The following is a 16902-nucleotide window of genomic DNA, read 5'->3' as shown; positions in this document are numbered from 1 at the left end:
ATGAAACTTTCTTTATAACATTTCCTTATGAAGAACACGTTTTAGTAACCCTGAGAACACTGAACTGATTTTGTATTACAGTAGTAAGCTCAATATCCAAAGGAACACCTGACCCCTAAGGGCTGAGTTGCTTACTTGGGATGAGCACAAAAAGACTCCATGATAATCAAATTCTTGCCTTAGACCAGCATGAAGTTATATTCCACAGCTTTACTGGATCTTGCAGCCTTATGAGTCCACAAGAGGGGAGGCAGAACATCCTTCTCTCCCTTATCTCTTTTTTTTCCTAACCAGCTTCCAAAGAAAATAGAAAGAAGGTGTAAGAGGAGAAGAAGAGAGGAATCTTCCTTTTTCAGCAAGTGGCCTTTTAGCAAACTACTGGATGGACTCATCTATAATGTCACACTTAGTTTGTCTACAATTAAGTGTGATTAACTTGGGCCCTTCAGTTTACATGGTTTTATAGTACTGTTGTGAGGGTAAAGTATTGGCTCTTAAGGCTCTTGTATATCAGTGGTTGAGATAGTTGTGGGTTAGAAATCAAGCTTACTTTCATTTCTTAATCTGAATAGCATTTAAAACAATGCAGGAAACAAGAAATGATACAAATTTAACTGCATTTTAATCTTAAAGAATGGCCTAGCCCAGAAAAACAATATAAACTTTGTCTTCCTGTGAATCCAAAGATAACTTAATGCCAAATGCTAATGTTTCAAAGAAATTAATAGTTCAGGATGCCTCATTATTTCTAGTAAAGTCAAGGAAATTACTACTTGTGAAAATGTGAAAATGTATTTCAATGTATCATATACTGCTGTATAAAAGGTTGCAAAGTGCTTCTAATCCAGAGTTCAGTTGATTTTGAATCACAGTCACAGCATACGTTAAGCAAGTAATAAATGAACACTTTTGAATTTATTTTTTTATAATTCAAACACATATAATTTATCCTTTCCTTTTGCAAATGAAAAATTGGACATGAGCCAATAGTGTGAATTGGCAGCCCAGAAAGCCAGCTATGTCCTGGGCTGTATCTAAAGCAACATGGCCAGCAGGATGAGGGTGGTGAATCTGCCCCGCTACTCTGCACTTGGTGGATCCCACCTGGAGGGCTGCATCCAGCTCTGGGGTCCTGAGCACAGGAAAGATGTGGGCCCCTCAGGGCTGGCCTAGCAGAGGTTGGTGAAGATAAGCAGAGGGCTGGAGCACCTCCTCTAGGAAGACAGACAGAGAGCAGGGCTGAGAGAGAGCCTGGAGAAGAGAAGGCTCTAGGGAGAATATATAAAGGAAGATAAATTATAAGACTGGTTGTAGTGATAGGACAAGGGGCAAAAGTTTTAAGCAGCAAGAGGGTAGATTTAGATTTGACATTGGGAAGAAAATTGGAGAATGAGAGTTGTAAGACACTTGAACAGGTTGCCCAGAAAAGTTGTGAATGCTGTCCCACTGGAAGTGTTCAAAGACAGCTTTTGAGTGACCTGATCTAGTGACAGATGTCCCTTCCTAAGGCAGAGAGGTTGGACTAGATGATCTTTGAAGGCCCCTTCCAAACCAACATCAGGGCAGAGTAAGACATAATGTAACCAGCACATCCTACAGAACAAAGTTTGAACATCTTAGCAGGGTGTTATGAGCAAAGTTTGGCTATGACGGCTTTTTTTGGAAGCATTTTTTTTTAATAAGGCACAAAATTGGCAGCTGTCCTTAAAACAAAACAAAACAAAACAAACAAAAAAACCCAAAAAAACAAACAAACAAACAAACAAAAAAAAACCAAACCCAACAACTAAAACCTTTCTACAGGACATATCCTAAATATTCTTGCCTATTTAGAGCTGAGGTAGTCAAGCTCCATATCCCAAATTTCTCAGTCCAACTTTTGTGTGATTTTGGTGCAGTTTGCCAATCTTCTTGTGCAATAAACCCCAGGTGCTGCTTCTAAAAAAATAGATGGCCTAGTTAAAGAGAACTTTCAGGACTTCCTTGGCAAAAAAATACTAGACAATAATATCACATTTACCTCTCAGAATATAACAGATTTTTGATGAGACATTTAATTACTTCCCTTGTTATGAATTAACTTTAGGAATTCATGGTAAAATAGTAGAAAATAACTTTTTTAAATAGGAGGAACTGGTATAGTAAATATATTATCAGTAAATACACGCAAATACTCTGTCCTACTGTTACCGTATTTACTTGTTGAATCTTGATTATGATAATCAATTCCTGTGTATAGTCACCCATACTTCTCCAGTGCCTTCTAGAGCAGAAATCTGTTTGCTGGATTGTACTTACTTCTCTCTGCATGTGATACTGAAACACCAGTGCGTTACAGAACTGTTCATGTGAAGTGTGAAGATTCCAAACATTTCCTGTTCAAAGACATCTGGTTATATACAAATTCTTAAATTTGATTTTATAGGTTCAAAAATTATTAGTTCATAAAAACATACTTTAATAGGGAGGAACTAACCCTCCTACCTGCCTGTGTATCCATAGGATATTTCCATAAGTATTCCCATAAGTAAGAAATGTGCTGCTTGGGGCCTTCAAGTGGTTATTTGCCATCTGTTCTTTGGAGAGTTACCTTGGCAATAACTCCTCTCTTCCCAAAATAATGTCTACATTTAGCTTTCAGATTTATCCTTAAAACCACATCTCACTGTGATCCTTAGGTGCAAGGCAGAGCCCTTTCAGAATTCGTCCTTCTCTTCACACAATAAAAATACCCTTTGGTCCATTTTTGTAACAAATGACAAACAAAATGACACATAGCATTCATAGTCTTAAACCTTTATAAACTCAGATTAATTAGTAATTTCACACAGAACATTTTATTGTTTTATTATTAAATGAGTAGAAATTAGAGAAAAGGCAAATAAAGGAGCCTAATGATCTCAGGGCCCTCTCTCATCTCTACTTGACCATGTCAAACACATCTTGGCCTAAGCAGAGCCCTCAAGTATTTCCAAACCAATTTAAAACAAAAATTACATATTTCTCTTTCCAGGCCTCAGACCAGAAAAGCTCAGATTTTCTTCCTCATAGGCATCTGCTGTGGTACCGAACACTGCCCTGAAACTTCAACAAAACTCCTTTTGAATAGGCTGTGACTACTTTTTCAAGAGGACTTAGATGATTTGAGGAATCAAAGTGCCATTTCATGAGATAGTGAGTATTCTTTTTGAGCTAGTAATCTATCATCAATGAGTATGACCTGAAAAATGATTTGCCATCCCTGCAGAAAGGATCCTCTGGAATTTAAGTCACCATATATTTTTTCATGTTTAACACACATATCTATATCAGAGGAAAAATCACCAAATCATACATAATTTGTGGTTCTCAATGTGTTTGTATTTTTTTTCCTAAATTCTGAATGTCATCTAGAGAAGACACAGTAGAGTCTGTATCATTAGTGGAAAATTCCCTTGAGACAATTTTCATAGTCAGGTTTGCTTTCTTATTAGTAGTAAGAGTGTCTGTACAGAGATTCATTATCAAGTAACATTTTTGAGATGGTGATTTCACAGTAGGCTTTGGGTGTCTGAGTAGCACTTAGGCTCAGAAGTTAGAGATGTAGGTGAATTAAAAAGTGTGCATTGTGATCCTCATGTCTAGGAGAAAAAAAAGGTGTATTGGGGGTAAGTTAATGCACACCTACTTCCATGTTAGATTAGATTTTCACAGTTAAAATCAGAAAACCAGGAAAATAAATTTATTGAGATTTCATAATGAGTATAATTCAATCTTGATAAAAATCCTCTTAACTATATGGAATTCAATTTATAGCAAGTGTTTAAAACCTGCTTCCAAATTCAGCAAAGATTAAAAAATTTCGACAATAGATGTCTAAAAAGACAATAAATGCTTATGCTCTAATGTCAGCCAATTTTTCACAGTTTGAATTTTACTTAATAAAAGTTATAAAAGTGATGTAAACAACTGGAAAATACTTGGAATTTTTTAGAAAAGTGCAGAGGGTTAAAATGGGGGGTTAAATTTTTTTCCCTGCTTTAAATTCTTCATAATTCTTCAAAGATTAATCTGGCAAAATGTTGTTATTATGCATTTGGTTGTGGGACCACATACATATTCAATTTAAAACTTAGTCTGACATTAATAAATGTTTAAACCTTTGAAGACATAGGAAAGAGTTTCTTTTATGATTCTCCATTTATGCAATTAATCACAATTGGCATATATTGGAATGGTCAAATACCTGAAGCCTTAAATTCACCTGACAGTCTAATTCGAAATTGAATGGTATCCCTCAGTTGTCACTACATTTTGCCAAGGTCACACCTAAAGGAATCCCTTTTATAATTTGGAAGAAAACATGGGAGACCTCAGTGGGAAATGAGACAATGTCTTTTTAATTATTCATCTTACTTGTATGTGTGAAATGGCATCTTCGATATGTGCGGAATGAAGATGCAAATTTACCCAAAAAGTTATCACAGCTGTCATGCAAAATGCAAATGCAATGGACCCTCCTAAAATTGCATGACCATCTTTCATATTTTAGCATTTTTAGCAGGCTAAAATTCAAGATTTACATTAGAAATACATAGACCTATGTTCAACAGATGTAAGGTCTAAAAGTAAATTTAAAGCAATGCATTTATTAGCTAATTTAAATACTAATAAGGAAATAGCTACTGATTAGTTATACTTTTTGACCTGTAATAATCCATCATTAGTGCTGCAGTGCAGGAAACTTTTCCATCCTGGATTGTCTCTTTTACTTCTGTACTTACAGGTCTTCAGATGTCCTAACTTGGTGCTTTATTATGCACATGTATTTATACATATCTAAAGTATCATTCCAACTTTCATATTTAAAAAATAATTTGAACCTATATTAATAAGAAAAATAAGGGATGTAGTACTCATCTCTAGGAAAAACCGCATGCATAAGTCAAAATTTGGTTGATTTATTCAAAGCTGCTAAGCAGTGTGCGTATCTAATCTGCTCACTATGCTGAAAATTTATCCTGAGGGTCTGAAAGACACATTATACTTATAAAACTGTATAAACAGTCACAAATGAATTGCAAGTTTACAGCTACATGGGCATCTAAATTCAAACAAAAACAACTTCACACTGATAGCTTAGTTGACTCCATACCAAAGTTGCCTTGTTTAAAAGACTGCACTTTACTGAGCACTTCCACTGATTTACTTGTCCCACTCTGAGTCCATGGGAATCTACCAGAAAAGTGTTTGATATTCTACAGACTGTGGGGACCTAAGAACTTCTTATCTGATTTCTAGTGGTAGGAAGTTACATCCAGGGCAATTGCCTTACCTTACTTCACACTGAAAAGAATTCAGAATTTTCGGGGCCAAATTCTTAGGATAGGTGATCTGCAGATGAAAACCTATGCTTTTTGCTTTGTGTACACTGTATGTAAATCCCACCCTCAATGTATCTACAGTATGCACAGCTGGAGCTGGACTGTGCCTGCACTAGACTTCATCAATCTAGGATTCATCAATCCTACCATATTTAAAACTGCCAACAGTGGCAGGTCTATCTTCGGGGCTGGAAAAAGACTGTCAGCACACCAGAAGAGACAAGAAACCCACTTCAGACCAGCTCTACTGTCTGAATGTCTGAATGACTGAATGCCCATCAGTAGTGTGAGTGCCTTAGTTGCATTTCCAGAATTCATCCTTGAATTTAGACTGGAAGAAATTCAGGTCACAAAATCCAAGAGGGCTTTGCTATGGAAACATAAATGTGTTAACTGTCTGTGATTTGATTTACTGTAAATATGCATTCCTGTTACAAATTAAAACACTAATATAGATGTGTTTCTTCAGAACCAGATGCTAATTTTTGGCAGAATTTCTGGTTGAAATTGAAGATCCCACTAACCTGTCTTAGCAGGAGCTTACCATATTTGAGACAACAGCTTTGTACTTATGGAGAAGGCTTCATTGTATGGCTTGTTTCCATGGTGTAACTTTAGAAATAGTAGCGCAGTAGTACTGATTCAAGGCTTTGTACTAAATGTAAAGTGTGCATTCTTTTTGGAGGAAGAACCTTATACCTTCTGTAATTAGTTATGAATCTGTTTTCTGTTCTACTCAAAGAGTTGTACTACCTAGTATTCACTCTCACCTTTGAGGTTCATATGCTAATGTCCTCCTTATGAGAATCACTTGTCTTTTTAGGTGGATGTGTTCTGTTGACTGGCTAGATAATGTGCCATAGCACATCCTAATGCTTTGTCCCAGAATTTCCACTCTACAGTGGTTGTGTTGTAGCTCTGAATGTTAAACAAGTTGTGTGCAGACTTTATGTACTGTTCACCATATGTGCATCCACTTCTTGTGTTGCTGTCAATGGTTTTATTATTTTCCATCTTTACCTCAAGTGTTGTACTCAATGACTAGGTCTGAAAGTGATAATTACTTCCCCACTGCAGAGACAAACTGATTTACATATTTATCAAAGGGAAACTGTATGGCTCTGAGCATACCACAGGAACATTTGCATATTTATAACCTGAAATACACAAAAGCTAAAATTAAGATAGGAATGTCTTGATCTTAGTTATAAGCTTGTTTTAATACAAAGGTTTTAGTCAGTGGCTTTTGTAATCAGATCAGTGCATTAGAGTGAAGTATCTTTTCTTCATCACAGAAAATCAACATAGAGATTAAAATTATTGTTAACTTGTGAATGATGGTATGCAGAAGCCGCAACATTAAGTTTTCATAAGGTGAAAATCTTAGCCTTTGAGCCCTGAAGAGATGATTAACTGTGGAAAAACCTTAAACTGCTGTAGCAGAAAGGGGCTCCCAAGAGGTTTCTATGTAGTAAACCTATGGGTACACAGTTGAAAGGCATCAATATATTTTCTGGGAGAAATGTGGATTTCCAAATACTTGGGCATGTAGCATTAATTTGTAGGATTTTATGCATCTATTCAAAGGCTTGCCACTCACAGAGGTGAATGCCTGAAGCTGACTACAAGTTGTGATTCTGGTTAATGATGCTATTCCAAACCAAATATGAGCAGCAGTAGCAAATTGTGAACAGCAAATAAAAACAATAAAACCCCAGCAACAATCAAACTGCCTCTTCTAAGCAGTGATGTGATGGCTTATTTTTCCAGGCTGATCTATTGGATTCTTTTTTCAATAAGTGTCTTGCTATAAGTTTCTGGATACAAGAGAGGCATGTGAAAGTTTACTGGAGATGGAAAAGAGCATTACATTAACAAGAATTTCCTTTCCTGTCAACTGTCTTTTCCTGAGACAGATCCTTAACCCTCCTTCTGAAACATATTTTGTCTTTGAATCTGGCAAACAGTTTTAAAGCTCTCCTCACTAGTAGAGAGACTATTTTTTTTCTAATGCCTAGATTACACAGAGGTATTCTGTTTCCTCTAGGTTTTTATTCACAATTTCAGCAATACTCTATATTATTTTGAATTAATACAAATAATATTTCTTTCCTAATGACTTGAAATGATGATTAATTTTTGAATAAAATGCATTTGTTCATATGCTTGCTTGACTAAACCTTTGAACACTTTTCCAAATCACTAACATGTTTGTAAACACTTTATTGTTTTTCAGTGTTTGTACCTTGTTTACAAATGAATAGTCATTTTTTAGAAGCCTTATCTCTTCATGTACATGTGTACAGTAGGAGCTTTATTATGAGTCAAAACTCAGTAATTATGATCATCATTAGCAAGGCTGGTTCAGCTACCATTCAGACAGTGCTGGAGAAGTTGAAAAGTGGCATGGCTCTGTGTTTCCTTCCAAAGAACAGAGTCAATTGCTCTTCTCACTTTCAAATGGCTATCACTCCACTGAAATTGGCATTTTCACATTCAGTATGAAACAATTCTTTATAATTTTATACAGCTTGAAGCAAGAAGGGCGAGCAGAATATAGAGAGCATTCCTCACTATATTTCATAAGAAGTTTCATTTAAATTTTGGAATACCGATGCACTAATTAAGTCAAGTAACATCTTAACGCAGTTCTCAATTTGTTTTGTATCTTAAAAATATATAAATGGAAGAAAAATATCCAATGATCTAACGCCTTTATCTGCTACAATGTTAGTCACCTGCATTGCAGAATACATTCCTATAATGGCAGTGGTAGGAGTAGCTTGATCTGAAATTCTAGTTGCTAAATAGCTGCAGAAATTATGGAGCTACATCAGCTAGATTGATTTTGATATTCAGAAATGTTGCCTTTCCAAATAAATTCTGTTCAAATCAGAAAAAAACAATAGCTGTTACCATCCACATAGATCAGTACAGCAGTTAATTTTTCAGAACCTGGCTTTCAAGCAAGGTAAGCTTTAGCTGCTTGAAAAAAACCACGGTTTTCCTGATGTTTTGACCTATTCATCCTACAGTTTCATATTCTGTATAAACCCTTGACAATCAAAAATTCTATTGAAATCTGTATTGCTTTCTGAAGCCTGCAATAGAACGCACAGGGGACACTAAGCCAGCTGAAGTCCCATTCTTCTAACTAAAAAGAACATGATGTATGACATATTTCCAATCATATTTTATGGGTGAAGCAATACGATTTTACCATCATCTCTTATGCAGACATCATTTATCTGTTCACCACACTCATTAAAGTGTGTTGCTCATGGAGTTGCATGTCTAGCACTTTGGGTACAATTCATCTTACTGTCCTTGATGTCTAATATGAAAGCATTTAGTTTTCAGTTACTTGCCTATCTTCTCTTTTTCAGTCAACAGCTAAAAAAGGTCTTTTTGCAGCTGTGATTCACCTCTTCCAAGGCAGTTAAAATAACTGCCATTGCCTGGGAATATTTATACATCAATTTTAACTTAATCCCAAAGTCTCTGAAATATACAGAAGTAGTGAGAGTAAAGAAGTTAAAATTACAAAAAGAAAAAAAAAAATTATAACTGTAAAAGATGTGTTTGTCTTCATGAGAGTATTTGCTTCCAAAATTCATATAATATTGAGCATGAAAGATAACTATCCACAGACATCCACAATGCATTCTTTGCATTTTTTTTGCACTGGTTATCATTTAGAAATATTGGTAAGTGAATATGTTTCATGTGTTAATGGGAGTCACACCATTCAAATGCACTTAGATGTGGCTTATTTCCTGGTAGCACACACTTTGCTGTTTATTTACAGTTTTCATTCTAGTAGGTGCCAGTGTTCAAAATAGAAATGGAAGGTTTGTTCTGACTGCCATACTCTGACAATACTGTTTTTTGAATTACGACTATTAGTCCATCTGTATTGAAAAATGTTTCTTCTAAGAAAAATTGGCATTTTAGCATTCATTAATTAAACCTAATGTAGGCAATCTTCTGTGTTTAAAAACCTTTTTGAAGGAAATGGAAGTTTTACCATTGAGTTTAACAAGTTTTGGATGAGAATTTCTATGCATTTTATATGGCTGTATTTTTTCCCAATATGAGAAGCATCGGAATGTCAGAATCTTATATTTTTTTTCAGAATAAGTCAAGTTAGTCAATCTCATTAAAAAAAAAGTCATCATAATGTCTTACATTTAATTTTAATATTAATTTTTAACTTTATCTGTGATAGTGAGACAATTTTCATTGCTTCTCATATATTCCCAAATTAGTTGGGAAATCAAAGTGGCCATTACTGAATGATTACCTTTGATCACCAGAGATCATTTAATGTTATATACTGAGCACCATTCTCATTTTATTTTCATTTTGTTTTGTATACAACATTAACTTGAAAGTTCAATTTCATCATGGAACATAATGTATGTATAAAACACTATTGTGCACATCACTGCACGTACATTTCTTTCCACAATATTATTTATTATTATTGTATCATAAAATCATGGCTTGATGTAGGTTTGGAGGGAACTCTGGAGGTCGTGTGGCTGAATACCTACACATAATTTTCTAATTTATCTTTATACTCTACTTTTTATCATCATTGACACATTTTCAAGAGATATTGTAATCACTTAGAAAAAAAATCTCCAAACAATTTCAGAAGCCAATGGGAAATGGCCTCTTTATTTTCTGGCATTAACTCCACCTTATGCAGCAAGCACATGGATTGTCAGATGAATCTGCATGATTTTCCCTCAACCCACCAACTTTAAAATGTCAGCCTTTGTAACAGATTTTCTCAGCTCTGTTGGGAAATTTCAACTCCCACGAGGCTTCAAAATTTACATAAACAAATTCTCCTACTCTTATATTTCTTCTTTGCTCCTACTTTACAAACAAGACCAACAGGTATCTACTTAAATTTAGTGGCTGATGTTCCTTTGTTCATGACTCAGTCATTTGAAAAATTAAGACAGTCAACCTGTTCAAAAAACAGCTTTTTAGTATGATATAACATTAAGAGGCAACTAGAAATAGCAGCAATAAAGTAAGATAATTACTCCTTATCCAGAAAAAGAGCATAGCAACAGAAACAGTGATCTGAAAACCATTTAGAAAGCTCTATATTTCTAAGTTCTTATCTCATCCTCTTTGACACAATAATTAGTCATCAGATGATGAATTAATTCTTAGTGGACAGGTTAGCAAATCAAAATTAACATTCAAATTGGACCATTCTTGGATGTTTAAGTAAAAGAATAAAGATAAAATGGTTGTGAAGACAGAATTATCTTTATATGTTCTGAGATCCCTAAAGGACAGATTCATTGTCAGGCTGATGTGAAGAATTATATTCTTAAGCTTTGGTCATTTTCTAGGACCAGTAATTTTAGATTCCTAATCAGTATAAAATTCACTGGAGCAAGTTACAAAGAGCAGCTTCACTCTCTTTCATATAGAAACACACTTTAAAGAATTCAGTCTAAATAGTTTTCAGTGTAATTTATATAACTGCAAGGCCCTCCACAATGCCAAAGTAGTGTGAGGAGCCCTTTGTGAAAATGAAACATGAGCCCATGGTGCCTAAAAGGTACAAAACATATCCTTGTAGATACTTTTAAATGTGTGTACCTGGGTGTGTTCATTACCTTGCACATTTTGAGTCTAGTTGATGCTTTTCTATATGATGAGATATTAAGGGCTAATTATTAGGTACCACACATACTTCAAAGGTGTTACATACATTACTTTTTTTTTGTCTTACTCTAACACTCACGCTGAGATTTTTGCCATGCTGCCTCTATAGGTTGCTAGGCAGCAAGGCTTTACCCTCAAACTGTGAGATCTACTCTGCATGCTGAGACTCTTTCCTCAGTGTTACTGAATATCCTCGGTGGCTTGAATCTTCTTGCTAAGGGGTTTCTTTGATTGGGAGCAACTGCTTCCAAAAGTCACTTGTTTTCTGTGGATTAGCCCTTTTCTCTGATGTGCACAAATTCTCTATATTGTACTGCAAGAAATTCTGCAGCAACAGAGTCATGGTCCCAATTGCAACAAGCCTTGTGTGTTTGTGCCCTACTGCGTGCTGCATGTGCAAATTGCTGTGTATAAGAGAGTTTATGTGAAAAGTAGTCTCAAAATGGCATAAGGACACAAGTGTTTATATGTGCCAAGGTTAATAAAAAAGTCATTTAAAGTCCCCAGTGTCCAGAGGAGGAAACGAGGCTGGTGAGGGGCTGGGAACACAAACCCTGTGAGGAACAGCTGAGGGAGCTGGGGTTGTTTAGCCTGGAGAAAAGGAGACTCAGAGGTGACATTATCACTCTGCAACTTCCTGAAAGGTGGGTGTAGTCAGGTGGGGTTGGTCTCTTTTTCCAGGCAACAGGTGATGGAATGAGAGAACACAGCCTTAAGCCATGCCAGGGCAAGTTTAGGTTAGAAATCACAAAAAATTCTTCACTGAAGGAGTGATTGGGCACTGGAATTGTCTGCCCAGGGAGGTGGTGGAGTCACCATCCTTGGACATGTTTACAAAAAGACTGGACATGGCACTTAGTGCCATGTTTTACTTGATGAGGAAGTGTTAGGTTAAGTCATAGGTTGGACTTGATGATCCCAAAGGTCTTTTCCAACCTAGTTCATTCTGTGATTCTTAAAGCTGTCCTTTGTTTCTTTTATTTCTTTCTTTATTTATTTTATTTTTTCCCATCTAGGGCAAGTTCTGAATGTACTGGAGAAGCACAATCTGAGTGACAAAACTCTTGTATACTTTACATCTGACCAAGGTGCTCATGTTGAAGAAATCTCCAGTGCTGGAGAAGTCCATGGAGGATACAATGGTATATATAAAGGTGAATATTCACTGTTTGTTCTGGAAAAATGCAAGTTGAAAGCATCTCCTTGGGTTTGCAACAAAACTGTAATGTACTGTGTGGCCAAGGATAAAATCTTTGATCTAACTGAAATAAAGTAAGAATGTTTGTTTTTATTCTTTTTAAGGAAATTCAACAAGTCTTCTTGTCTCTTTATGAGAGATTGATTCCTTTTCATTCTTTCACTAACTAGAGGCTGTGTGATTTGTTTTCCACTCGTATTTCATGGGTCAAGATAAAGAAATCCAGCAATTTTTGGAAAGTTATTCACACAACTTGAAAGTTTTGGTTGTAGAGATAACAAAGTAAAATGTCCTTAGGCCTTTCTTTTTTTTGTTGTTGTTGGTTTTGTTTTTTTTTTTGTTTGTTTTTTTTTAATATATATATAGTATCACAGAACTACAAAATCTCATAGTAGTTGAGCCTGGAAGGTATCTCCCAAGGTCTGCAGTCCCAGCCCCTGCAGAGCAGGGTCAGCTGTAGCACATTGCTCAGGATTGTATCCAGTCAGGTTATGAAAATCTCCAGTGATGGAAACTTCATAGCATCCTTGGGCAACTTTCTCTAGTGTTTAATTTCACTCACCATAAAAAAAAAAAAAAACAAAAAACCCCCACCTTTTTAAAGAGTCTGGCTCTGTCTTTTTTACTCAGGTAAATCTATGTAATCCCTACAGATGCATAAAATCCTGCTAAGCATTTTCTTCTCCAGGATAAGCATCTCTTCAGCCTCTCCTCATACACTGAATGCTCCAGCTGCTTAATCATCCATCACCTTCCTTTGAACTCATTCAGGTATGCCCATGTACCTTGTACTGGGGAGTTCTGCACTTGGACCCAGTGCTCCAGGCATGTTTCACCAGTGCTGTGCAGAGAACAAGACCTGCTAGAAGCATTTTCCCTAATGCAGATCAGAGTGATGTTGTCCTTCCTTGCCAGAAGGACACATTGCTGGCTCATGATCAGCTGGTTGCTCATTAGAACCCTCCAGTTTCTCTCTGCAGAGCTGCTTTCCAGCAAGTTACTCCCCAGCCTTTGCTTTGCTAGAGGTTACCACTGTGAAGATGTGGACTCGATATTTCCTTTGCTGAACTTAATGGGGCTCCTTTTGGCCCATTTCTCCAAGCCTATAAAGTCCCTTTAGATGGTAACACAGCCTTCCACTCCTACCAGATTTATATCACCTGCAAAGCTTCAAAAAGGAAATAATTCAGGCATACAGAGTAAGCAATAACCTTACAGAGGGGTTTTCAAGCAAGAGGACCCCACAGTTTTTAGTCAGTAGGTATCTGTCTGAGAAATGACCCTTATATTTTAAGAGAGCTTCAAAGCAAATTCCACACAAGAAAAACAAGGAATGCCACAGTCATGAGGTCTGTATATCAGATGGGTCCCTTTAGGCTAACATCAGAGTGAAATGTATCTTGAATGTTAGCACATAGGCCTTGCACAGTGATCTAAGTAATTAAGGAACCATATGGTTACATATCTGTAGCCGTAGGCACAGCCTGAGGTGTTTTAGAAGCTCTAAAAAATATTTGCCTTCTAGAATGCCAGACATAAGGTACAGGATAAATGATAAGGAAGGAAAAAACACACTTGGGAATATGTCTTCTTGAGGAACTTTGATTAAATGGAGTCTTTTCTCTCAAGCCTTGTAAAATTTTGTATTCATACCTACAGTGCAGAGAAAAACTTGAAATAGATCTTACCTGGATTAAGAAAAAAAACCTGATTGATAGGATTATTTGGGTAGTAATGGAACGTCTTTTTTAAAAAAAGGAAAAACTGTGTGATTTGCAGTTAACACCTGTGGTGTGCTGACAAATGGGTTAGAAAATAATCACAATGTAAGAAAGAAAATTATTTGATAAGAGACATTCTTAATAAAATAAAAAAAAATTAAAAGACCCGTGTAATTCATTGAATATACTCCTAATGTTTTAAAATACAATGAATTCTGCTTTATATTCCACTCCCTGCATCTCAAAATCAGTCCTTAATTTAACAGGTATATTATGCATCATTTTCAAAAGGACTTAAGTAGAAATGATCAATTAATTGCATAACTAGCATTTTTCATACAGAGGAATTTATTCATAATAAAAGTCACATGTGATAAAAGTGTCTGTACATCTCTGGCAGAATTAATGAGAACCAGACCTGTGAAGCTCCAAGACTCAGGCACTGATACAGCAATGTGCCTAAAAAAGCAAAAGGACAATATTTATGCTGCTTGTGCTTATGTGTGCACACACCAAGACTTTGCTTCCTGTGGTGTGCAGTTTAAAAATGTGAGACACGCACATCCTTTCTCCCTCCCTGTCTCTGCTAGTCAATCTCCACTATTTATCTTTTTGTATCTGAGTGCTGTATAAATGCAAATATGAATCAAGCCACTTAACCCTCTTGTCAGAGCCGGAGCAGTATGCTCAGCAATAATTGGTTCTGCCCTAAAATCAGAAGCTCTCAACCGATCTCCACAATTCTAACTCACTAATTTCTCTCAATACCTATCCAAATAAGCAGCAATAATAAAATTTAAGAGGGGTTTGGAGAGTTAAGCTAGTGCTGCAAAACTCCATGCAAAAAGGAGAAATTTCAGTTTGAAGGTTTTAGTACTCTGTATTCTAACTACAGAACAGTTCACCATAAATTTGGATAGCCCTTGAAATTAGAAACCAGAGTTTACATAATGTTTAACCAATTGCTGTTGTACAAGGTCTGGTTTATTTCTTCAGTATTCCTTTTCAGAATACATTATATAGTAATACAATGTCTTTCCAGTGGCCTTTTTCTGACAGTTGGTTGTAAGGATCTGTGTAGTAAATAAAATCCCTAGGATCCTAATGCTATACAGTATAACCTTGGTTTAAGAAGTGAATCCTGACAATTCAGATTCTACAAAGAATCTTAACAATAATTATACAAATCTTTATCATGTAAAGATTAATTTCCACTATGAGTCTTTCTGAAGTCTGAGCATAGCCTCTATCACTTGTCCATGAGAACACAGTGCTTTCATTTACTATTTTGAAATGAGATAGTTTCAAATTTAATGGAACATCTTGAATTTTAATAACATTTTCTCACAGATATAGCATAAAGGAGGGAAGAGTTTTAAATCTTCTTTAGCTTATGTTTGTTTTGTATACTTTTACAGTGCCTGTTTTCAGAGGTAAAATTCAGAAGATAATTGTCTCTTTCATCTCTCTTACGATTTTTAACTGATGAGTTTTTACTTGTCCCTAATTTCTTGATATTTTCCTAGGTGAATTACTTCCCTTTCAAAACTGAAGTAAATATACTAAAATAGTAAGGGGCTTAACACAGCGTAGCATCAAGGTACCTTACTATTGTTTTGGAGTGTTTTTGCAAAGGGTCACAGGCTGTTTTCTGTTTCTATTTCCTGACTGGTATTCTGATTTTGATTCATGACAATCCTTTTTCTCCTAACCCATGACTAATATTCCAGTAACTTCTCCTGAAGGTCTTTGTCAAAGATCTTTCAAAGGTTTAAATCTAGATACAGCTTCTAAAATAAAAAATAGTGGCTATTTTAGTAAGAATTTCTTGGCAACAACTGAAGGCCTTCTTACCTGAACTCATGAAGTACTCCTGGTATTTGTATGAGATACTACTAATATTTTAATTAAACTAAAAATATTAGCAATTTAATTAATGCATTAATATTAACAGGTTGATATTGAAATATGGAAAGTAATAGGTGTAACTGAAAAATCTTCTTAAAACTTTCTATATAACTTTTCCAGCTTTTTTTTTTTTTTCAGTCTGTGGTATTTGTCTGTTGAAAGTACAGAATATTAAGGTATTGCTTGTGTATATGATTTCCAGGATATCTGCACTGACTCCTTCTTAAGTGTTTTTCACTAGCTGCCTCACTGAAGCATGTCCATTTGACCTAGTCAACATAGCTTTCCTTTAGGAGCAGAAATAAGGTTAGTTTTTCCAACTACTTTGGATTTCTACTTTCAAATAAGATAAGTAGAATAAATAAATGAGTAGAATTTCCTCTATATTAACATGACTTACAAGATGACTGATTTAAATGAAACCATTATATTCTTCTTTGGTACACTGAGATTTTGAATCTAAATATTTTGTGGTAATTTCTATTTAGTTTCTTAGTGAGTAATTTCTTAAATTAGCCTCAGTGTGCTATAATATATCTATATCTATACCTATATCTATATCCATATCCATAATTTATAGCAGTAAACAATGAAGGCAATAAAAACTTTTCTCTACACTTTTTCTCACTATATTATTATCACTGGTACCTACGCAGAGAGTACAAGTCCTCACTCGCTGTCACTTGTGTCTCACTTTGTCACATACAGGATTTTCTGTTCAATCTCCTTACATCTTACTATCTTTTGGATATGTACATGTTGCCTGTACCTCAGACCTGCATTAGAAACAATCTCTCTTTGTACTTATGAAGCACTTAGCACAATGCAGACACTTGGCTACTGTCATCCTGCCAGAGTGGTCCTGTGTTCTGCTGTTAATGGAAGTGGAGCCAAACACTGATAAAGCCAAACTGTGTGAACAACATTCATTTGGAGTGCTTTGTGCCTTTGTAATAGGTATTGTCATGCTTATTTGTTAATATCCAAAAAAAGTAATAACTAATGTTTCCTAAGG

General features: G+C 35.6%; 1 protein-coding gene across 5 annotated transcripts in view; it reads left to right on the top strand.

The window, feature by feature from the left end:
• Positions 1-16902, top strand: part of STS (steroid sulfatase) — a 104344-nt gene that overhangs the window by 52791 nt on the left and 34651 nt on the right. For all 5 annotated transcript variants that reach the window (XM_086880150.1, XM_086880151.1, XM_023918340.2 and 2 more), the window contains one exon: positions 12077-12214. In XM_086880150.1, coding sequence (XP_086736276.1) covers positions 12077-12214 — 138 coding nt within the window. The remainder of the gene's footprint in view (positions 1-12076; positions 12215-16902) is intronic.

Source organism: Cyanistes caeruleus, chromosome 3, assembly GCF_971803275.1.
Source record: "Cyanistes caeruleus chromosome 3, bCyaCae1.hap1.1, whole genome shotgun sequence".
NCBI classification, from domain to species: domain Eukaryota; kingdom Metazoa; phylum Chordata; class Aves; order Passeriformes; family Paridae; genus Cyanistes; species Cyanistes caeruleus.
This window is presented reverse-complemented; position numbering and strand designations above follow the sequence as displayed.